The following is a 24,111-nucleotide window of genomic DNA, read 5'->3' as shown; positions in this document are numbered from 1 at the left end:
CTCATGGTGAGACTGTGGGGACCGACCTGCATATTGTGATGACAATCAGTTTGTGGAACAGGGTGACGGAACGATGCGTATGGAACAGGGTGACGGAACGATGCGTATGGAACAGGGTGACGGAACGATGCGTATGGAACAGGGTGACGGAAAGATGTGTGATGTAGTTGTGACTGTTGTTGTGAGATGTGCAGTGTCTTATGCTGCAGAAGCTAGATGTGTGATTGTATGGATGTGTAGTGTGTAGCAAATTTTTCAACTTTTTTGACCACTGAAAAGGTAATTCCATCCAGTCTGTTAATTCACACTATGCAAACATGCATGACCACCCCAACACGCAGATGGTCAGTGGAACGTGCCATGGACACGGCTTGATGTTACGTACGTAGACGGGACAATCACTCTAATATATGGATGCCCATTGCTATGTATGAATCCCTCTTGGATGGGATTGCTCTTTCTAAAGTATTACTCGGCGACCAGCGTCCCGTGCGCTGGATGAATTTTATTTTGTACAGTTATTTTATATATTTTAATAAAAACTGTAGTTTTATATTGTATTTAACAGGCAGCGTACCGGTGACGGACTGCAACGTCGTAACCTACCTGCCTTGCCCATACACGTGTCTGCATTTATTTATATAAATATCCATTTTGTATGATGTTTGTTCTCCTCTTTGTGCAATTTTGCGTCAAGTGCATCTGTTAATCAGTATCATCATTGGGAAAAAAAAAACATCAAGCAAAAGCCATTTTCTGCTGATATGTTTAATAAGCGTCCATTGAGACTCATTTTGAACAGCAAAATAATTGGGAGTCACAAAGATGGCTTTCGAACGGAGAGGATGGCGACTGGGTTAAATGATTCCAGGGCAGCTCGTCAACTGTTGTGCCATTTCTCCACCACTCAACAGCCAAGATCGATGTAAACGAGATCCTACAATGGATATGAAGTTTTCCGGGTAGTTAAATTTTCAGGTCATGTGTGTGATTTGGACTGGACCGGGCACATCGCACATGAGAATGGCCAACATGAATGCAATTTTGGCTGTGATTTGGAACAATCTGGACTGTGTATACGTAGACATGACTGAAGAGCACCAGACCTCTAAGGTCATGAAAAATCGATATCATTAGGAAGACGATCAAGATGGGACCCTTCTAGTCACTGAGCAATGATGGACCGGCCACTCCAACTTCCATCTTCCTTCACCCGGACACTGAATGTACTGCCTGCATTGCTCAAATGAATGGTGAAAAGTCAGTGGGTCATCAACCTTGCTCAAACTGATCGATTTCAGGGAAAACGTTCTCACAAGTCATCTCTCAAGTTTCCGAGACTTTTGGGAACAGTGAGGTAGAGGCAATTATTCCCTAAAGGAGCTGTAATTGCCTCCATAGTGGTTGTCTTAGAAACGTATATCCCTATAATCACCAATTATGACTTGAAGCCCAGAGGGTCTACCCAACCAAAACATCTAGAGCCATAAGAAACCCTGTCGAGCGAACTTGGATCTGCACAATTCTGGAAGGGTCAACTGCTGTGGACATTATACAGTGTGTAACTAGCACAACAAGTGGGCAAGTACAATTATTACCATGTAGGACAAATCCATAATTTATAGTTACCGAGAAATTTAACGTTCGGGGAAATGCACAGTGTACACGCCGACCCATGAGCCATCACTAACCGCAACCATGAATCTCCCGTAAAGGTCTGGTGCTTCTCCGCTCCACCACAGCGATGCTCGAGAAATGATATCCCGTAACACCAGGGCACTGCACGATCTGCCGACATGAAGAATATGGGCACTACAAATATGGGAAACCCACTAACTAGGATTGTAGAAGGCGCTTTCTGGTACACCCGGCATCTGGATCTTTCACCTGGCACAATATATTGATGTAAGCTGAATACTAAACTATTCTGCAGGATTATGCATTGCTGTAAACTGAAGAGCCCCCGTGAGACTCGGGAGGTCAGCGTGATGGTGACCTGGATATAGCCTGCTTCATCATGGGGGGTCAACACCCACGTAATGGAAAAATACTGGTTGGCCAGTATGCTACTGGCATAAGGACTATTTGGTGGTCTATGCCCATCAAGGTATCAGCTGGCTCCATCATTACAACAAGGATAGTTATTGATTAGTAGACTGTGCTAACATGACCAGGATAGCCATTGACTAGAGTGCCCAAAACTGACCAGGATAACCATTGACTAGTGGACTGTGCCCAATATAACCAGGATAGCCATCGACTTGAAACCTGAGCCCAAATAACTAGGATAATCATTGATTAGTAGACTGAGCCAATATATGACCAGGATAGCCATTGAAGAAAGGACTGTGCCCACTTATGATTGGTGTGTGGGTAAAGTCTATCGCTATGCCCATCAGTGAATAGAAGACAGTGCCTGTATATGACCAGGATAGCCATTGATGAAAGGACTGTGCCCACTTATAATTGGTGTGTGGGTAAAGTCTATGGGTATGCCCATCAGTGAATAGAAGACAGTGCCTGTATACGACCAGGATAGCCATTGATGAAAGGACTGTGCCCACTTATGATTGGCATAGCCATAGACTGTACCCACATACCAATCAGAGACTAGAAGACCGTGCCTGTATACGACCAGGATAGCCATTGCCTAGTTTAAAATGCAACCAATATTAACCATTGACTAGAGTACTGTGTCTACGAGTGACCAGGATAACCACTGATTAGAGGGCTGTGTACAAATACCACCAGGATGACCGTTACCCATAAGACTGAGCCTATCCACAAACCACAGCCTCTCCAATTTTTCCATTTTTCGATGTAGGATCCATATCCGGGACGTGCATGCCCAGGAGCCATAGTTGCCAGTCCTCTATCGATCATCCAAGATGGAAACCAACCCAGGAATCCAATCCAAAAGATGAAGTGTTGGAGGGAGTTATTTTTTCCTCCCCCCAAAAAAAGCCTTATTTTTGTGATGTACAAACCATGATGCCTCCCTTGGCATGGTCGGGTCCGCTCGTTCTATGTGCCACATACCACTACAGTAATGAACTTCACAACAAAACGGTAAAAGCATAAGAGACATCCAACGGGAAGCAATACAAAGAAGACGGACGATCGCGCTGGTTTGTAAATAGTTGTTTCTGGGATTTCGGGGACGGGGTCTGCCGAAAAAAGTCATGAAAGTCTGTAGGAAATCTCACCAACGTCTCAAGTCCAAAGATGGCTGTAGACTCCTGGTTAACACTTTGTGCTGTGCAATATACGTACGCTTTATAAATAAGTGAACCTTGGGTAGACTGGCAGCCCAGTCCTCCGCTCCCCGGAGACGCTGTGATTGCCTCCCCCCATGGTAACACCGGTACAGCTTGGCACTAGGACGTACGAGGCGGGCAGAGGACGGGCGCCATCCTCGATGTGTCCCGGAGGGAGAGATATAAAACGTCTGTGTGCGGGAAGGGTCTCCGAATCCAGTGACAGGGGCCCGTCGGCCCTGATTGTCGGGCGAAGATATACATTTATATATTTATATATATCTATACACGTGGAGGGAGCGTTTAACCCTCTCCTATATTTCTTTTGTATTCCACCTGGGGGGTTTTGCAGCGCAGAGTCTTTAAGCGATAGAGTCCCAGTCAAAGTCGTCTTGTATTTCTTCGCTGCTGGGAGGATAACGGAGTACCTGGCGAGCCGGCGGGTACAGAGCGCGCTGAGAATGGCGGCCTATGGGCGGGGAAAAAAAAGCCGTAAACGACCATAAAAAAGACTTTTCTGCTTCTCCCTAAGTCAAAATACCACTTACGCCAAATTTTGTTTCTTTTTGATGCCACTTTTCTACTGCAGAGGAAGTGATAAATTCTACCTCCGGTGTCCAAAGGAGCAAAGCTGCAGTGTAAAGCATTGAGGCACAAAGCTGCAGCAGAGCCTCTTGGGCAAAACGGGGATTTATTTCAGACAAGTCTCAAGTAGATGATGCGGCTGAGCAAAACCCAATGGGGAAAAAAATCAAAAATCCATCTAGACCTCGGTGTGTCTTTGTAAATCCCCACTAGACCTCCCCTTTAATTTTTGAGATTTTTTTCAAAGTTACCAGTTATCTTAGGACCATGTTTCCCGTGAACCTCACCTTGCTGGCTGTATGTTGGAGGGGCCTGGGTTTGGATAGGATACCCAGGGGGTGCAGTGAAATTATGACCACAGGATGCTGGAGGCTGCTGGTTCTGCCCATAGGGGGTGACTGGAAGTAATCAGTAAAACAAAACAAATTAAAAGAAATAAAGTATATTAGATAAATCAGTAATTTCCCATATTATCAAGTGTGTTATAAAAGTACACACACAAAAAAAACTCCCTGATTTTTTTTATTCTAGAAACAGCGCCACCATTGTGCACAGGTTGTGTCTAGTACTGCAACTCGGTTTCATGGAAGTGCATAGAGCTGAGCTGCAATTCCGCACACGACCTGTGGACTAGAGTGGCGCTGTTTTTGTTCCCCATTCCTACCTGCCATGGTATGACCTGGCTTTGCTCCCTGGAGTGCACAGGCGCTGCTGGTGGTGGGGGGCATTAATTGGGCCTGGCAGGGGGGTGCTTGTCCATGTGAGGAGGTGGGAGGCAGGAGTCCGGTGTGACTTAGCAGATGACTTAAGGAGTCGCACAGGCTGGCGATGTGATGCTGATCCAGGCTCCAGTTCTTCAGTTCTGCCTGGCGGAGGCTCTCCATGAGGTCTGATGAGGCGAGACATGCATTTAGAGAGTGCCCCTTTAACGAACAGACCCCCTTTGGAAAATCATTTTGCCATTTGACTCTTTATGAAATGTTGCGCATCTGCTCTGAATTCACAACCAAAGCTGCATTCAGATTTCGTCTTGAATTTTGATGCAGCTTTGGATGTGACCGGAGGCAAAAAAATGTATCAATGTGGGATTTAAATCTTACGGAATTCGCATAAATTAGAACTGATCTTTTAGATGTAATTCCGCAACTGTCCACCAGGGGGAACCATTACATCCTTACCTGAGAACTGGGACAGGTCCACGGTGGACCAGTCCAAGTTGCTGACCATCTTGAAGCTTTCCTTTAAGGAGTCTATGTTGGAGCACCAGTCGCTGGGAAGACCTGGAGAAAAGACGAGCGATTGTCAGCTCTTCCGCCGAGAAGAAGCGAAGGCGCACGTCGCGTACAGAACGTACCCATAGGCATCCCAGGAGCGGGGGGTCGGGGCATCTGCTGGGAGGGGAGGTATGGCGGCTGCTGGTGCTGGCTGGGATGGTGAGAAGACGAGGGGTTGTTCATGTTGGGGACGTTGTGGGGGTGCAGCGAGGAAGACTCCCCCGAATTCTGTTGGTACATGCAGCAGCTTGACGATGGCGGCTGTACGTCAGCGGGGAGAGGCGAGAGCCCTGACGGGAAAATGGAGAAAATCCGAATTATCTTAGTCATTGCTCTCAAGATCTCTGCTTGCTGTCAGTGAATGGGAACAGTCATATTCGAGATGTGGTGGAACTGCAACTCCCAGCATACTGGCTGTCCGGGCATGCTGAGAGTTGTAGTTTCTCAGCAGCTGCAGGCTGCACATCGCTACTTTGCACTCAATAGAAATGCGGAAAAAGAAATCTTCGATCTGAGCAGGATTTCAGGTTCTACATGTAAAGGAGAACGTTACAATTCACTGACAGAAAGCAGAGATCTGGAAAATGAGGATAAACTGAAGCAAAGTGTGAAGGAAAGTTGTAATTGTACAGAGATTAATATTCAGAAATCTAATTCTCCCGCACTACCTGTATAATATCATGTCCGCACCCCAATATCCCATTATGTGGGTGCCGTCCATGTTCCTACAATTCCCCACCGCCATTCTCACCCTGTTTACCCTGCAAAGTACGGTACAGGCTGCGGAAGGAACAGCTGAGGTCGGGGATCTCCGAGAAGGAGAACTTGTAGCAATCGCTGTTGTTGTATGATGGAGTCCGTGAGTCTGCTGGCATGTGAGCCGAGGCCGCCTATAATACACCAGAGGGGGGATTATTACATGACATGGGGGGAGACACAGACCGACACTGCTACTATACACAGCAAGGCAGAGGACGAAAACATGGGGCGGCATTATAGTAATTATATTCTTATACATAGAGGCGGCATTATAGTAGTTATATTCTGTACATAGGAGCAGTATTATAGTAGTTATATTCTTATACATAGAGGCGGCATTATAGTAGTTATATTCTTATACATAGAGGGCAGTATTATAGTATTTATATTCTAGTACATAGAGGCGGCATTATAGTAATTATATTCTTGTACATAGGAGCAGTATTATAGTAGTTATATTCTTATACATAGAGGCAGTATTATAGTAGTTATATTCTTATACATAGAGGCAGTATTATAGTAGTTATATTCTTGTACATAGGAGCAGTATTATAGTAGTTATATTCTTGAACATAGGGAGCAGTATTATAGTTGCTATATTCTAGTACATAGAGGCGGCATTATAGTAGTTATATTCTTATACATGGAGGCAGTATTATAGTAGTTATATTCTTGTACATAGGAGCAGTATTATAGTAGTTATATTCTTGTATATAGGAGCAGTATTATAGTAGTTATATTCTCGAACATAGGGGACAGTATTATAGTAATTATATTCTTATACATGGAGGCAGTATTATAGTAGTTATATTCTTGTACAAAGGAGCAGTATTATAGTAGTTATATTCTTGTACATAGGGGCAGTGTTATAGTAGTTATATTCTTGTACATAGGAGCAGTATTATAGTAGTTATATTCTCGAACATAGGGGACAGTATTATAGTAATTACATTCTTATACATGGAGGCAGTATTATAGTAGTTATATTCTTGTACATAGGGGCAGTATTATAGTAGTTATATTCTTGTATATAGGAGCAGTATTATAGTAGTTATATTCTCGAACATAGGGGACAGTATTATAGTAATTATATTCTTATACATGGAGGCAGTATTATAGTAGTTATATTCTTGTATATAGGGGCAGTGTTATAGTAGTTATATTCTTGTACATAGGGGCAGTATTATAGTAGTTATATTCTTGTATATAGGAGCAGTATTATAGTAGATATATTCTTGTGCATAGGGAGCAGTATTATAGTAGTTATACTCTTGTACATAGGGGCAGTATTATAGTAGTTATATTCTAGTACATAGGGGGCAGTATTATAGTAGTTATATTCTTGTACATAGGAGCAGTATTATAGTAGTAATATTCTTGTACATAGGAGCAGTATTATAGTAGTTATATTCTTGTACATAGGAGCAGTATTATAGTAGTTATATTCTTGTACATAGGGACAGTATTATAGTAGTGATATTCTTGTACGTAGGGGGCAGTTTTATAGTAGTTATATTCTTGTACATAGGGACAGTATTATAGTAGTTATATTCTTGTACGTAGGGGGCAGTTTTATAGTAGATATATTCTTGTACATAGGGACAGTATTATAGTAGTTATATTCTTGTACATAGGGGGCAGTATTATAGTAGTTATATTCTTGTACATAGGAGCAGTATTACAGTAGTTATATTCTTGTACATAGGGACAGTATTATAGTAGTGATATTCTTGTACGTAGGGGGCAGTTTTATAGTAGTTATATTCTTGTACATAGGGACAGTATTATAGTAGTTATATTCTTGTACATAGGAGCAGTATTATAGTAATTATATTCTTGGATATAGGAGGCAGTATTATAGTAGTTATATTCTTGTACATAGGAGCAGTATTATAGTAGATATATTCTTGTGCATAGGGGGCAGTATTATAGTAGTTATATTCTTGTACATAGGAGCAGTATTATAGTTGCTATATTCTTGTACATAGGGGCAGTATTATAGTAGTTATATTCTTGTACATAGGGGCAGTATTATAGTAGTTATATTCTTGTATATAGGAGCAGTATTATAGTAGATATATTCTTGTGCATAGGGGGCAGTGTTATAGTAGTTATATTCTTGTACATAGGGGCAGTATTATAGTAGTTATATTCTTGTATATAGGAGCAGTATTATAGTAGATATATTCTTGTGCATAGGGAGCAGTATTATAGTAGTTATATTCTTGTACATAGGAGCAGTATTATAGTAGTTATATTCTTGTACATAGGGGGCAGTATTATAGTAGTTATATTCTTGTACATAGGAGCAGTATTATAGTAGTTATATTCTTGTACATAGGGGGCAGTTTTATAGTAGTTATATTCTTGTACATAGGGGCAGTATTATAGTAGTGATATTCTTGTACATAGGGGGCAGTATTATAGTAGTTATATTCTTGTACATAGGGGCAGTGTTATAGTAGTTATATTCTTGTACATAGGGGCAGTATTATAGTAGCTATATTCTTGTATATAGGAGCAGTATTATAGTAGATATATTCTTGTGCATAGGGAGCAGTATTATAGTAGTTATATTCTTGTACATAGGAGCAGTATTATAGTAGTTATATTCTTGTATATAGGAGCAGTATTATAGTAGTTATATTCTTGTACATAGGGGCAGTATTATAGTAGTGATATTCTTGTACATAGGGGGCAGTTTTATAGTAGTTATATTCTTGTACATAGGGACAGTATTATAGTAGTTATATTCTTGTACATAGGAGCAGTATTATAGTAGTTATATTCTTGGATATAGGAGGCAGTATTATAGTAGTTATATTCTTGTACATAGGAGCAGTATTATAGTTGCTATATTCTTGTACATGGGGGCAGTATTATAGTAGTTATATTCTTGTATATAGGAGCAGTATTATAGTAGATATATTCTTGTGCATAGGGGGCAGTATTATAGTAGTTATATTCTTGTACACAGGAGCAGTATTATAGTTGCTATATTCTTGTACATGGGGGCAGTATTATAGTAGTTATATTCTTGTATATAGGAGCAGTATTATAGTAGATATATTCTTGTACTTAGGGGGCAGTATTATAGTAGTTATATTCTTGTACATAGGAGCAGTATTATAGTTGCTATATTCTTGTACATAGGGGCAGTATTATAGTAGTTATATTCTTGTACATAGGGGCAGTATTATAGTAGTTATATTCTTGTATATAGGAGCAGTATTATAGTAGACATATTCTTGTGCATAGGGGGCAGTATTATAGTAGTTATATTCTTGTACATAGGAGCAGTATTATAGTAGTTATATTCTTGTACATGGGGCAGTATTATAGTAGTTATATTCTTGTACATGGGGCAGTATTATAGTAGTTATATTCTTGTACATAGGAGCAGTATTATAGTAGTTATATTCTTGTACATAGGAGCAGTATTATAGTAGTTATATTCTTGTATATAGAAGCAGTATTATAGTAGTTATATTCTTGCATAGAGGAGCAGTATTATAGTAGATATATTCTTGTGCATAGGAGCAGTAGTATAGTAGTTATATTCTTGTATATAGGAGCAGTATTGTAGTTATATTCTTGTACATAGAGGACAGTATTATAGTAGTTATATTCTGGTATATAGGAGCAGTATTATAGTAGTTATATTCTTGTACATAGGGGCAGTATTATAGTAGTTATATTCTTGTACATAGGGGCAGTATTATAGTAGTTATATTCTTGTATATAGGAGCAGTATTATAGTAGATATATTCTTGTGCATAGGGGGCAGTATTATAGTAGTTATATTCTTGTATATAGGAGCAGTATTATAGTAGACATATTCTTGTGCATAGGGGGCAGTATTATAGTAGTTATATTCTTGTACATAGGAGCAGTATTATAGTAGTTATATTCTTGTACATAGAGCTGTATTATAGTAGTTATATTCTTGTATATAGGAGCAGTATTATAGTAGTTATATTCTTGCATAGAGGAGCAGTATTACAGTAGATATATTCTTGTGCATAGGAGCAGTAGTATAGTAGTTATATTCTTATACATAGAGGGCAGGATTATAGTAATATTCTTGTACATAGGGGGCAGTATTATAGTAGTTATATTCTTGTACATAGGAGCAGTATTATAGTAGTTATATTCTTGTATATAGGAGCAGTATTATAGTAGTTATATTCTTGCATAGAGGAGCAGTAGTATAGTAGTTATATTCTTGTATATAGGATATAGGAGCAGTATTGTAGTTATATTCTTGTACATAGAGGACAGTATTATAGTAGTTATATTCTGGTATATAGGAGCAGTATTATAGTAGATATATTCTTGTGCATAGGGGCAGTATTATAGTAGTTATATTCTTGTACATAGGGGCAGTATTATAGTAGTTATATTCTTGTACATAGGGGCAGTATTATAGTAGTTATATTCTTGTATATAGGAGCAGTATTATAGTAGATATATTCTTGTGCATAGGGGGCAGTATTATAGTAGTTATATTCTTGTATATAGGAGCAGTATTATAGTAGTTATATTCCTGTACATAGGGACAGTATTATAGTAGTTATATTCTTGTACATAGGGGGCAGTATTATAGTAGTTATATTCTTGTATATAGGAGCAGTATTATAGTAGTTATATTCTTGCATAGAGGAGCAGTATTACAGTAGATATATTCTTGTGCATAGGAGCAGTAGTATAGTAGTTATATTCTTATACATAGAGGGCAGGATTATAGTAATATTCTTGTACATAGGGGGCAGTATTATAGTAGTTATATTCTTGTACATAGGGGGCAGTATTATAGTAGTTATATTCTTGTACATAGGGGCAGTATTATAGTAGTTATATTCTTGTACATAGGGGCAGTATTATAGTAGTTATATTCTTGTACATAGGAGTAGTATTATAGTAGTTATATTCTTGTACATAGGAGTAGTATTATAGTAGTTATATTCTTGTACATAGGGGGCAGTATTATAGTAGTTATATTCTTGTACATAGGAGCAGTATTATAGTAGTTATATTCTTGTACATAGAGGGCAGTATTATAGTAGTTATATTATTGTATATAGGAGCAGTATTATAGTAGTTATATTCTTGTATATAGGAGTAGTATTATAGTAGTTATATTCTTGTACATAGGGGGCAGTATTATAGTAGTTATATTCTTGTACACAGCAGCAGTATTATAGTAGTTATATTCTTGTACATAGGGGGCAGTATTATAGTAGTTATATTCTTGTACATAGGGGGCAGTATTATATATAGAGAACAGTGTGTTTTCACTTCTGATCCCACATACTGGCCTGTTACCTGGCTGTAGCTTGGGAGAGCTGAGTTGTTCTCCATGTGATGACCTTGTGTGTTTTCGGTAGGTAAGGAGACGTCACTGGTGGAACTCAGGGGACTTTTATTGACCTCCGGTTCAGGGGAGTCTTGGGAAAGCTGTATAGAGAAATGATGACACCATAAAACTTCAAGGCTGAGATACTTTCTGTAAAGATGACCATAGACATAATGTAAGTCATTAACAAGCTGACCATATTATGGCGATCATTGGCACTAATCGTGTCTATGCTACGACTGTATGGGCCGCCATAAACGCCCACGACACCTGCAGGGCAGTGCCAGGGATTAGTCTATCCTCTGGTCCTTAGCGTTAGTTTGTACAGTCAGCAATTCCTTTATTATTGTTATATTAGAAGATTGCTCATAGTTCTTTAATGTGACTTTTATTACGCTGGTATGTCAATCGTTATCTTACCTCATCGTCGGGGTGCGGACGTTTTCTGCGGGGAAGGGCTACATCTTCTTTGGGACAGCTGTCAATCATCCAGTACGATCCCTGGAAATTAGTTGCCAGAAATTAAATCAATTACTCTACTGTCTTTCTCTCTTTCAGGAGACTGTTCAGAAAGCGCTGTCATTGTGTACAAGAGGCATAACACTTTTTCTGACTGTGATACGATTCTTAAGCTGCATTTTTCACCATTTTCCCCATCGTAGTCTCAAACTCTAATTTTCAATTGTTTCTAATCTAGAAGGTGGAGATTTGCTGAACCACACGTGACATTCCTGCTCTCCTGTCTCTATGAAGCACATTATACAGCAGTAATGAGCAGTGTAGCTGTGAATCCAGCTCTGTGATGAGATAAAACACTTAGTAGAAAGCAGCAGCGGTACTGAGCAGTGTAGCTTTGAACGGTGTGAGATAGAAAAAAACTTACTAGAAAGCAGCACCATGGAGTACATCATAGTGCAGTACTGAGCAGTGTTGCTGTGAATTTAGCACGGGTGAAATGAACCACTTAAACAGTAAGAAGTAGCACCTTTTGCTTCTCTTTTTTCACTCTGCTCCTCTTCCATCTTCATAAACTTTATATGCATTTGTAATCTGACCCCTCAATGAACTTTTCAGTTTGCTTTTTATTTTTTTTACCGAAAACTGATTTTAGCATTTTTCACAGTGAATGAGGAGTTTAGGAGGTGGGAGAGGAGAAGTGGCCCAAGAGTGGAGAAAGAAGTTGATTTCTCTGATGAGATAAATTACAAAGTTTCCTATATTGGCTTTTACTATCGATTTATACGATGTTATTTGACCCTTTAACTTTAGTAAGAAAAAAAAAAGTTTTGCTTTAGCAGCAGCTTCCTGACACTGGTTACTTTGACTAGTCAGACTACACATGACCTATTGGGCGCAATTTTGGGCACTTTTGTGTAGGGTTAGGGCTACGGTTCGCTCACCTTTCCGGGATCGTCTCTGGGGCGCGGCACTTTTCTGAAACATTTATTTAGTGACAAATTATGGCGGATTGAGTTCTGCATGATAGAAACAAGAAAACAAGTTAATGTACCTGTAAGAAAAAAATAAGTGACCCCCTTCCCCCAGACAAAAAGTAATTTCTATTCCATTTCTTTTCTGATTCACCTTCCATCCTACACCGGCATTGCGGTAATACGGGAAGTTGTCACAGATCCAGCGATAGATCTCGCTGAGGGTCATACGCCTGGCAGGTGCGGAGTTTATCGCATACTGGATGAGGTTGGCATAGCTGTAAGGGGGTTTTCCATCTCGATGTGCAGCCGCCTCCTCCTTAGTTAACATGGCGTTGGGGTCGGTGGGAGATCCAGGTCCTTTTCTGCCTCCGCTGCTCTGCTGAGACCCCTTCATTGCAGCCTGGATGGTCAACTGCGGGAGCCAATCTATGGAGGTCAGGCTGCTGCCCAGGTCAGACGCCATCATGAGGCTGAGAAAGTAAAAGGGCAGGTCAGTAACTCTGAAAGATTAATGGAAGATGGCTGTATGAGAATGACAAGGATCTGTATGAAAGCAAGAAAAAACTCTTAATACAGAGAGAAACATTCAGCCTCATCTGTACAAGTGTATAATACTGCCCCTATGTGCATGAACATAACTACTATAATACTGCCCCTAGATACAAGAATATAACTACTACAATACTGCCTCTATATACATGAACATAACTACTATAATACTGCCCCTAGATACAAGAACATAACTACTATAATACTGCCCCTAGATACAAGAATATAACTACTATAATACTGCCTCTATATACATGAACATAACTACTGTAATACTGCCCCGATGTACAAGAATATAACTACTAAAATACTGCCCCTATGTACAAGAATATAACTACTATAATACTGTCCCCTATGTACAAGAAAATAACTACTATAATACTGCCCCCTATGTACAAGAATATAACTACTATAATACTGCTCCTATATACAGGAATATAACTACTATAATACTGCTCCTATGTACAAGAATATAACTACTATAATACTGTTCCTATGTACAAGAATATAACTACTATAATACTGCCCCTATGTACAAGAATATAACTACTATAATACTGCTTCTATGTACAAGAATATAACTACTATAATACTGCCCCTATGTACAAGAATATAACTACTATAATACTGCTCCTATGTACAAGAATATAACTACTATAATACTGCCCCTATGTACAATAATATAATTACTATAATACTGCTCCTATGTACAAGAATATAACTACTATAATACTGCTCCTATGTACAAGAATATAACTACTATAATACTGCCCCTATGTACAAGAATATAACTGCTATAATACTGCTCCTAAGTACAAGAATATAACTGCTATAATACTGCTCCTATGTACAAGAATATAACTACTATAATACTGCCCCTATGTACAAGAATATAACTACTATAATACTGCTCCTATGTAAGAATATAAGAACTATAATACTGCCCCTATGTACAAGAATATAACTACTATAATACTGCCCCTATGTACAAGAATATATCTACTATAATACTGCTCCTATGTACAAGAATATAACTACTATAATACTGCTCCTATGTACAAGAATATAACTACTTTAATACTGCCCCTATGTACAAGAATATAACTACTATAATACTGCCCCCTATGTACAAGAATATAACTACTATAATACTGCCCCTATGTACAAGAATATAACTACTATAATACTGTCCCCTATGTACAAGAATATAACTACTATAATACTGCTCCTATGTACAAGAATATAACTACTATAATACTGCCCCTATGTACAATAATATAATTACTATAATACTGCCCCTATGTACAAGAATATAACTACTATAATACTGCTCCTATGTAAGAATATAACAACTATAATACTGCCCCTATGTACAAGAATATAACTACTATAATGCTGCCCCTATATATAAGAATATAACTACTATAATACTGCCCCTATGTACAAGAATATAACTACTATAATACTGCTCCTATGTACAAGAATATAACTACTATAATACTGCTCCTTTGTACAAGAATATAACTACTATAATACTGCCCCTATGTACAAGAATATAACTACTATAATACTGCTCCTATGTACAAGAATATAACTACTATAAATACTGCTCCTATGTACAAGAATATAACTACTTTAATACTGCTCCTATGTAAGAATATAAGTAACTGATGTTTCAGTAAGCAGATCTGGCACCAGTATTATACGCAGCACCTGAATTTGGCTGGAATCTGAATGTATGCAATGTATAAGTTCACACATTGTACTGATATAACCGCATATGGTGCTAACATTTCCTTTGGGTGTAGAAATTGCACTAATGACTTTAAGGGAATGTCCAGCCTTCACCACCATTTTATAGATGACGAATTTAATGGCGATGCATTTCTTTTTACATTACATTTTTGATGCTCTCTTTTCCTGATACACAGTTCCAGATCCTCTCCTTAGATATCTTCTGCCTTGGAGTAAGCTCATTTTTTCGATCAGAATATACATAGTGCTCAGTGAGCTCCCCCTAATGGCAGCTGCTGGTAGTCACCTCTTCATCATGTAACTTTGGCTAATCATTGTAATGTTCCAAAGTGCAAAAATTATCCTATTACATTTTAACTGGTGGTGTCAAAATGAAAATATGCTATCTATTGCTTTTTTGCAATCCACTAAATAACCAGAACCAGCATGGGTTTGGGCAAACAAGTCATGCCAGACTAATCTAAGTTCCTTCTATGATGGAATCACTGACTGGGTGGATCAGGGAACTGTGGTAGATATTGTATATCTCAACTTCAGCAAAGCATTTCATAAAGTATCTCATACTATCCTTATTGAAAAATGATCGAGTATGGGATTGACAAGGCTACGGTTAGATGGATTCATAACTGGCTCAGTGATCATACTCAAAGAATGATAATAAATGGTTGCAAATCCAATTGGACAAGTGTTTCAAGTGGGGATCACAAGGCTCTATCCTGGCCCCATTGTTCAATATTTTTATAAATGATCTAGATAAGGGAACCGAAGGTAAACTGATCAAATTTGCAGATGATGCAAAGCTAGGAGGGATAGCTAACACTAGAGAAGACAGAGAAAGGATTCAGAAGGATCTAGATAAGCTTGAACAATGGACAGCAACTAATAGAATCGTATTAAACGGAGAAATGCAAGATTCTACATCTGGGCAAGAAAAACTAAAATTACATCTACAGAATGGGAGGAAGAGAACTAAACAACAGCACGTGTGAAAAAGACTTGGGTATACTAATAGATCACAGACTGCACAGGAGTCAACAGTGTGATGCAGCAGCAAAAAAAGATAAACAGTTCTAAGATGTATTCAGAGAAGCATAGAGTCTAGATCACGTGAAGTAATTATCCCCCTCTACTTCTCCTTGGTCAGGCCTCATCTGGAATACTGTGTCCAGTTCTGGGCACATTTTAAAAAATGACATTGAAAAACTGGAGCAAGTTCAGAGAAAAGCGACCAGGATGGTGCGCGGACTACAAAGTATGTCCTACGAGGAACGGTTAAAGGATCTGGGAATGTATAGCTTGCAAAACAGAAGGCTAAGAGGTGACTACAAATATCCAAATATAGTGGAAGAGGCTGCCACAAGAGGTGGTGAGTTCTCCTTCAATGGACGTCTGCACACAGAGGCTGGACAGACATCTATCTGAGATGGTTTAGTGACTCCTGCATTGAGCAGCGGGATGGACACGATGGCCCTGGAGGTCCCTTCCAACTCTAACATTCTATGATCTATATACAAAAATACACCAAAAACACACAGAGCAACAGCATCTTTAGACAACACCACCCCGCCCCACCCCTGTATCTTCGCATCTGTAGCTACAGGTGTCCGTGTGTTCTTACATTGTATCTATGCGTCTGTCTGTAGCTACAGGTGTCCGTGTGTTCTTACATTGTATCTATGCGTCTCTCTGTAGCTACAGGTGTCCGTGTGTTCTTACATTGTATCTATGCGTCTCTCTGTAGCTACAGGTGTCCGTGTGTTCTTACATTGTATCTATGCGTCTCTCTGTAGCTACAGGTGTCCGTGTGTTCTTACATTGTATCTATGCGTCTCTCTGTAGCTACAGGTGTCCGTGTGTTCTTACATTGTATCTATGCGTCTCTCTGTAGCTACAGGTGTCCGTGTGTTCTTACATTGTATCTATGCGTCTCTCTGTAGCTACAGGTGTCCGTGTGTTCTTACATTGTATCTATGTGTCTGCCTGTAGCTACAGGTGTCCGTGTGTTTTTACATTGTATCTATGTGTCTGCCTGTAGCTACAGATGTCCGTGTGTTCTTACATTGTATCTATGCGTCTGTCTGTAGCTACAGGTGTCCGTGTGTTGTTACATTGTATCTATGCGTCTGTCTGTAGCTGCCGGTGTCCGTGTGTTCTAAAATTGTATCTATGCGTCTGTCTGTAGCTACAGGTGTCCGTGTGTTCTAAAATTGTATCTATGCGTCTGTCTGTAGCTGCAGGTGTCCGTGTGTTCTTACATTGTATCTATGCATCTGTCTGTAGCTACAGGTGTCCGTGTGTTCTTACATTGTATCTATGCGTCTGTCTGTAGCTGCAGGTGTCCGTGTGTTCTTACATTGTATCGTCGTCTGTCTGTAGCTACAGATGTCCGTGTGTTCTTACATTGTATCTATGTGTCTGTCTGTAGCTACAGGTGTCCGTGTGTTGTTACATTGTATCTACGCATCTGTCTGTAGCTACAGGTGTCCGTGTGTTGTTACATTGTATCTATGCGTCTGTCTGTAGCTACAGGTGTCCGTGTGTTCTTACATTGTATCTATGCGTCTGTCTGTAGCTACAGGTGTCCGTGTGTTCTTACATTGTATCTATGCGTCTGTCTGTAGCTACAGGTGTCCGTGTGTTCTTACATTGTATCTATGTGTCTGCCTGTAGCTACAGGTGTCCGTGTGTTCTTACATTGTATCTACGCATCTGTCTGTAGCTACAGGTGTCCGTGTGTTTTTACATTGTATCTATGTGTCTGCCTGTAGCTACAGGTGTCCGTGTGTTCTTACATTGTATCTATGCGTCTGTCTGTAGCTGCAGGTGTCCGTGTGTTCTTACATTGTATCTACGCATCTGTCTGTAGCTACAGGTGTCCGTGTGTTTTTACATTGTATCTATGTGTCTGCCTGTAGCTACAGGTGTCCGTGTGTTCTTACATTGTATCTATGCGTCTGTCTGTAGCTGCAGGTGTCCGTGTGTTCTTACATTGTATCTACGCATCTGTCTGTAGCTACAGGTGTCCGTGTGTTGTTACATTGTATCTATGCGTCTGTCTGTAGCTACAGGTGTCCGTGTGTTCTTACATTGTATCTATGCGTCTGTCTGTAGCTGCAGGTGTCCGTGTGTTCTTACATTGTATCTATGCGTCTGTCTGTAGCTGCAGGTGTCCGTGTGTTCTTACATTGTATCTATGCATCTGTCTGTAGCTACAGGTGTCCGTGTGTTCTTACATTGTATCTATGCGTCTGTCTGTAGCTGCAGGTGTCCGTGTGTTCTTACATTGTATCTATGCATCTGTCTGTAGCTACAGGTGTCCGTGTGTTCTTACATTGTATCTATGCGTCTGTCTGTAGCTACAGGTGTCCGTGTGTTCTTACATTGTATCTATGCGTCTGTCTGTAGCTGCAGGTGTCCGTGTGTTCTTACATTGTATCTATGCGTCTGTCTGTAGCTGCAGGTGTCCGTGTGTTCTTACATTGTATCTATGCGTCTGTCTGTAGCTGCAGGTGTCCGTGTGTTCTTACATTGTATCTATGCGTCTGTCTGTAGCTACAGGTGTCCGTGTGTTCTAAAATTGTATCTATGCGTCTGTCTGTAGCTACAGGTGTCCGTATGTTCTAAAATTGTATCTATGCGTCTGTCTGTAGCTACAGGTGTCCGTGTGTTCTTACATTGTATCTATGCGTCTGTCTGTAGCTACTGATGTCCGTGTGTTCTTACATTGTATCTATGCGTCTGTCTGTAGCTACAGGTGTCCGTGTGTTCTTACATTGTATCTATGCGTCTGTCTGTAGCTACAGGTGTCCGTGTGTTCTTACATTGTATCTATGCGTCTGTCTGTAGCTACAGGTGTCCGTGTGTTCTTACATTGTATCTATGCGTCTGTCTGTAGCTACAGGTGTCCGTGTGTTCTTACATTGTATCTATGCGTCTGTCTGTAGCTACAGGTGTCCGTGTGTTCTTACATTGTATCTATGCATCTGTCTGTAGCTACAGGTGTCCGTGTGTTCTTACATTGTATCTATGCATCTGTCTGTAGCTACAGGTGTCCGTGTGTTCTTACATTGTATCTATGCGTCTGTCTGTAGCTACAGGTGTCCGTGTGTTCTTACATTGTATCTATGCGTCTGTCTGTAGCTGCAGGTGTCCGTGTGTTCTTACAGTGTATCTATGTGTCTGCCTGTAGCTACAGATGTCCGTGTGTTGTTACATTGTATCTATGCGTCTGTCTGTAGCTACAGGTGTCCGTGTGTTCTTACATTGTATCTACGCATCTGTCTGTAGCTACAGGTGTCCGTGTGTTCTTACATTGTATCTATGCGTCTGTCTGTAGCTACAGGTGTCCGTGTGTTCTTACATTGTATCTATGCGTCTGTCTGTAGCTGCAGGTGTCCGTGTGTTCTTACATTGTATCTATGCATCTGTCTGTAGCTACAGGTGTCCGTGTGTTCTTACATTGTATCTATGCATCTGTCTGTAGCTACAGGTGTCCGTGTGTTCTTACATTGTATCTATGCGTCTGTCTGTAGCTACAGGTGTCCGTGTGTTCTTACATTGTATCTATGCGTCTGTCTGTAGCTACAGGTGTCCGTGTGTTGTTACATTGTATCTATGCGTCTGTCTGTAGCTGCCGGTGTCTGTGTGTTCTAAAATTGTATCTATGCGTCTGTCTGTAGCTACAGGTGTCCGTGTGTTCTTACATTGTATCTATGCGTCTGTCTGTAGCTGCAGGTGTCCGTGTGTTCTTACATTGTATCTATGCATCTGTCTGTAGCTACAGGTGTCCGTGTGTTCTTACATTGTATCTATGCGTCTGTCTGTAGCTACAGGTGTCCGTGTGTTCTTACATTGTATCTATGCGTCTGTCTGTAGCTGCAGGTGTCCGTGTGTTCTTACATTGTATCTATGCGTCTGTCTGTAGCTACAGGTGTCCGTGTGTTCTTACATTGTATCTATGCGTCTGTCTGTAGCTGCAGGTGTCCGTGTGTTCTTACATTGTATCTATGTGTCTGTCTGTAGCTACAGGTGTCCGTGTGTTCTTACATTGTATCTATGCGTCTGTCTGTAGCTGCAGGTGTCCGTGTGTTCTTACATTGTATCTATGCGTCTGTCTGTAGCTACAGGTGTCCGTGTGTTCTTACATTGTATCTATGCGTCTGTCTGTAGCTGCAGGTGTCCGTGTGTTCTTACATTGTATCTATGCGTCTGTCTGTAGCTACAGGTGTCCGTGTGTTCTTACATTGTATCTATGCGTCTGTCTGTAGCTGCAGGTGTCCGTGTGTTCTTACATTGTATCTATGTGTCTGTCTGTAGCTACAGGTGTCCGTGTGTTCTTACATTGTATCTATGCGTCTGTCTGTAGCTACAGGTGTCCGTGTGTTCTTACATTGTATCTATGTGTCTGTCTGTAGCTACAGGTGTCCGTGTGTTCTTACATTGTATCTCTGTCTTTGTTACATTGTCTCTAGACGTGTGTAGTCAGGGGGTCTGTTAGTGGTCTGCCCGTCTGTGTGTCGTCACATTGTATCTTAGATGTCTGTTCCTCGGTGTTGTCCATTTTTCGGATACTTTCTCTGTCTGCCTCCATCATCGTGTGATTGCTGCCTTGTTCTGTCTCCTCTACACCAGCGCTGCCTGCAGTGTCCCCCCGGCCCACACACAACATCCACCAGCATTTCTGGTACCTGATCACCACATTGCTTGCCTTCTTACCTGCCTTGCCCTGACCTACCAGAATTTACTTACCCACTGAACTGACCCAACGATTGCTTACCTGTCTTTGCCATACAACTAGTGTTTGCCTTTTGTCATTGCCACCCCAGCACTTCCTTGCTTACCTCCCCATATAGCTGACAGTTGCCCTCCTGCCCCGTCCACTTGCCCACTCTACATTGCCAGCACCCGCTTGCCTTTTGATCTTGATACAAGCAACGCATTTTTTCCTGCTCTAGTAAACCGGTAACGGTCTACCCAACTACACCACCTACCGGCAACAGCCTGCATGACTTCCATGGTTCACCAGCAATTGCTTTACCAGCTCCTGCTTATCTCTAGCATTCCCACCTCCTGTTCCTCTGCTTCCCCCATATTATTTCCTCTTGCTGCCCCACTATACTTGCCTCTATATGTACGTGCTTGCCCTTCATACCCAGCTCCTGCTCTCATGCCTACACTACATGTTAAGCCTCTTGCCGGCCTTTATCGCTTTCCCACTACCCGTCTACTCGCCCCCTCTGCTACATGCAACCACTGGCCTACATGATCAGCTCTTGCCGACCTTTTCTGCCTTCCCACTACCCATCTATTTGCCCCTCTAATACATGCAACCACTGTCCGACATGATCAGCCCTTGCTGGCATTTTCTGCCTTTCCCTCTGCCCGACTACTTGCCCCCTCTAATACATGCAACCACTGTCCGACATGATCAGCCCTTCCCGGCCTTTCCTGCCTTCCCAATGCCCGACTACTTGCCCCCTGTAATACATGCAACCACTGTCCGACATGATCAGCCCTTCCCGGCCTTTCCCACCTTCCCAATGCCCGACTACTTGCCCCCTGTAATACATGCAACCACTGTCCGACATGATCAGCCCTTCCCGGCATTTCCCGCCTTCCCACTGCCCGACTACTCACCCCTCTAATACATGCAACCACTGTCCGACATGATCAGCCCTTCCCGGCATTTCCTGCCTTCCCACTGCCCGACTACTCACCCCTTCTAATACATGCAACCACTGTCCGACATGATCAGCCCTTCCAGGCCTTTCCTGCTTTCCCACTACCAACCTACTCACCCCTCTAATACATGCAACCACTGTCTGACATGTTCAGCCCTTCCAGGCCTTTCCCGCCTTCCCACTACCAACCTACTCACCCCTCTAATACATGCAACCACTGTCTGACATGATCAGCCCTTCCCGCCATTTCCCGCCTTCCCACTGCCCGACTACTCACCCCTTCTAATACATGCAACCACTGTCTGACATGTTCAGCCCTTCCAGGCCTTTCCCGCCTTCCCACTACCAACCTACTCACCCCTCTAATACATGCAACCACTGTCTGACATGATCAGCCCTTCCCGGCATTTCCCGCCTTCCCACTGCCCGACTACTCACCCCTTCTAATACATGCAACCACTGTCCGACATGATCAGCCCTTCCAGGCCTTTCCTGCCTTCCCACTACCAACCTACTCACCCCTCTAATACATGCAACCACTGTCTGACATGTTCAGCCCTTCCAGGCCTTTCCCGCCTTCCCACTACCAACCTACTCACCCCTCTAATACATGCAACCACTGTCTGACATGATCAGCCCTTCCCGCCATTTCCCGCCTTCCCACTGCCCGACTACTCACCCCCTCTAATACATGCAACCACTGTCTGACATGTTCAGCCCTTCCAGGCCTTTCCCGCCTTCCCACTACCAACCTACTCACCCCTCTAATACATGCAACCACTGTCTGACATGATCAGCCCTTCCCGCCATTTCCCGCCTTCCCACTGCCCGACTACTCACCCCTTCTAATACATGCAACCACTGTCTGACATGTTCAGCCCTTCCAGGCCTTTCCCGCCTTCCCACTACCAACCTACTCACCCCTCTAATACATGCAACCACTGTCTGACATGATCAGCCCTTCCCGCCATTTCCCGCCTTCCCACTGCCCGACTACTCACCCCCTCTAATACATGCAACCACTGTCTGACATGTTCAGCCTTTCCCGCCTTCCCGTTACCAGTCTACTTGCCCCCAATACATGCAACCTCTCCCCTTTGTGTCCCACTACACCCGTAGCCGCTTGTTCGCCTGCCCCACGTTACCAGCACCCACTTGCCTTCTTCACAAGCATCACATTTTCAGCATCGCCCACACATTTCAATGCCATGTATGCCCACCCCTGCCGTCGCCCCCTTTCCATGTCTACCGCTTTGTCTAGCAATCTCGCTGCCTGTCGTCAGCCCCGATACGCCTGCTCCTCAGTCTCATTGTCTGGCCGTGCCACACACTGTCAGTGCCCGCCATCACGTTTAGAGTCTGCTCGCCTCCGTCTCCACAGTCTGCCTGTCTCTGTCAGCTGCCCCTCGTCAGTCATCCGTCTACCTGTGGGGCTATGTGTCTGCTGTCACTGTGCGCTGCTGTCACAGGCGGGCGTGTGTGTTTGGAGCTGTCACTGTGCAGCGTGTACCTGGCTGCTATGTGTCCGTGTGTCTATAATTATCCGCATGTGAGCACATCTGTCTGGAGCTGTCACTCCTGTGTCTGCGTCTCCCCTTTGCTGCCTCCTCACCCTGGTTCCCCTCCTGTTGCCTCTGACACTTTGCGCCTCCTCTCTTGGTCTCTTCTTGGGGGGTCGCCCCCTCTCCTCTGCACAGGCTGGGGAGGGGGTGAGGCAGATTTCTGATGGAGGGGGTGGGGGGATCCAGACAGATAGAGGAGGACTTTCTGCTTCCTGCAGGGTTGGGTTTTCTTCCGGGCCATAAGTCTGAAAAAGGAGGGGAGGACATGAGAGAGAAGGGGAAGGAGGGAGGAGGAGAGCAGGGAGGGGAGAGCGCAGGAGAAGTGCACAGGCCAAGCATGGCGGATGTAGCAGAGCTGGAACTGCAGAGAATAGAATGCAGTCCCATGTAAAACACACATATTGTGATATTATAGGGGATTGTGCCAGATGGCAAACCCAGCTCTACTACATGACAAATTCAGCTCTGCTGCATGTCAGATGCCATGCCGGAAAATGGCAAACACAACATTGCTACAGCTTTCTAGGGTCTGCAACATCGCAATGACTGCGGTGACTCGCAAACTCGGCTCTGCTGCATCTGACGAATCGATGATTTGTTTCAAATCATAAACTGCTCAGACGCTCCGTAAATTGTGGCAAACTTCTCATCGGATGCAGCAGAGATGAGTTTGTCATTTTGTTTGGCCTTGTCATTTAGGACAACAGAGCCGGGTTTTTCATTTCACACAATTTTATGATACGTTTCTCAGATGGAGAAGAGAGGAGTTTGTTATTTAGCACAATTTATGGGCTGCTCGGTGCAGCAGGGTTGAGTTTGTAATTTCACATTTGTGACATTCAGCAGAGCCGAGATTGTAATTTGGAGCAATTTATGTATATGTCAGATGCAGCGGAGTTGA

General features: G+C 42.1%; 1 protein-coding gene across 3 annotated transcripts; it reads right to left on the bottom strand.

Moving 5' to 3' along the window:
* Nucleotides 1-749: 749 nt before the first annotated feature.
* FOXJ2 (forkhead box J2) lies at nucleotides 750-23,430 on the bottom strand. Of its 3 annotated transcripts, none has more exons than XM_077258154.1 (11): nucleotides 23,261-23,430; nucleotides 12,816-13,134; nucleotides 12,632-12,706; nucleotides 11,652-11,732; nucleotides 11,201-11,332; nucleotides 5,868-6,006; nucleotides 5,197-5,406; nucleotides 5,021-5,122; nucleotides 4,507-4,731; nucleotides 4,130-4,240; nucleotides 750-3,726 (listed from the first exon to the last, which is right to left on the bottom strand). In XM_077258154.1, the coding sequence occupies exons 2-11, from the start codon at nucleotides 13,128-13,130 to the stop codon at nucleotides 3,620-3,622; spliced, it is 1,497 nt and encodes a 498-aa protein (XP_077114269.1). In that variant the 5' UTR covers nucleotides 13,131-13,134; nucleotides 23,261-23,430; the 3' UTR covers nucleotides 750-3,619. The 3 variants fall into 3 exon arrangements, with proteins under 3 accessions (XP_077114269.1, XP_077114271.1, XP_077114270.1); XM_077258156.1 differs by having other exon boundaries at nucleotides 5,877-6,006; nucleotides 23,261-23,391; XM_077258155.1 differs by lacking the exon at nucleotides 23,261-23,430 and adding an exon at nucleotides 20,959-21,096.
* Nucleotides 23,431-24,111: the final 681 nt, after the last annotated feature.

This window comes from Ranitomeya variabilis, chromosome 4 (genome assembly GCF_051348905.1).
Source record: "Ranitomeya variabilis isolate aRanVar5 chromosome 4, aRanVar5.hap1, whole genome shotgun sequence".
NCBI lineage: Eukaryota > Metazoa > Chordata > Amphibia > Anura > Dendrobatidae > Ranitomeya > Ranitomeya variabilis.
The sequence above is the reverse complement of the archived record's forward strand: the minus strand, read 5'-3'. Positions and strand labels throughout refer to the sequence as shown.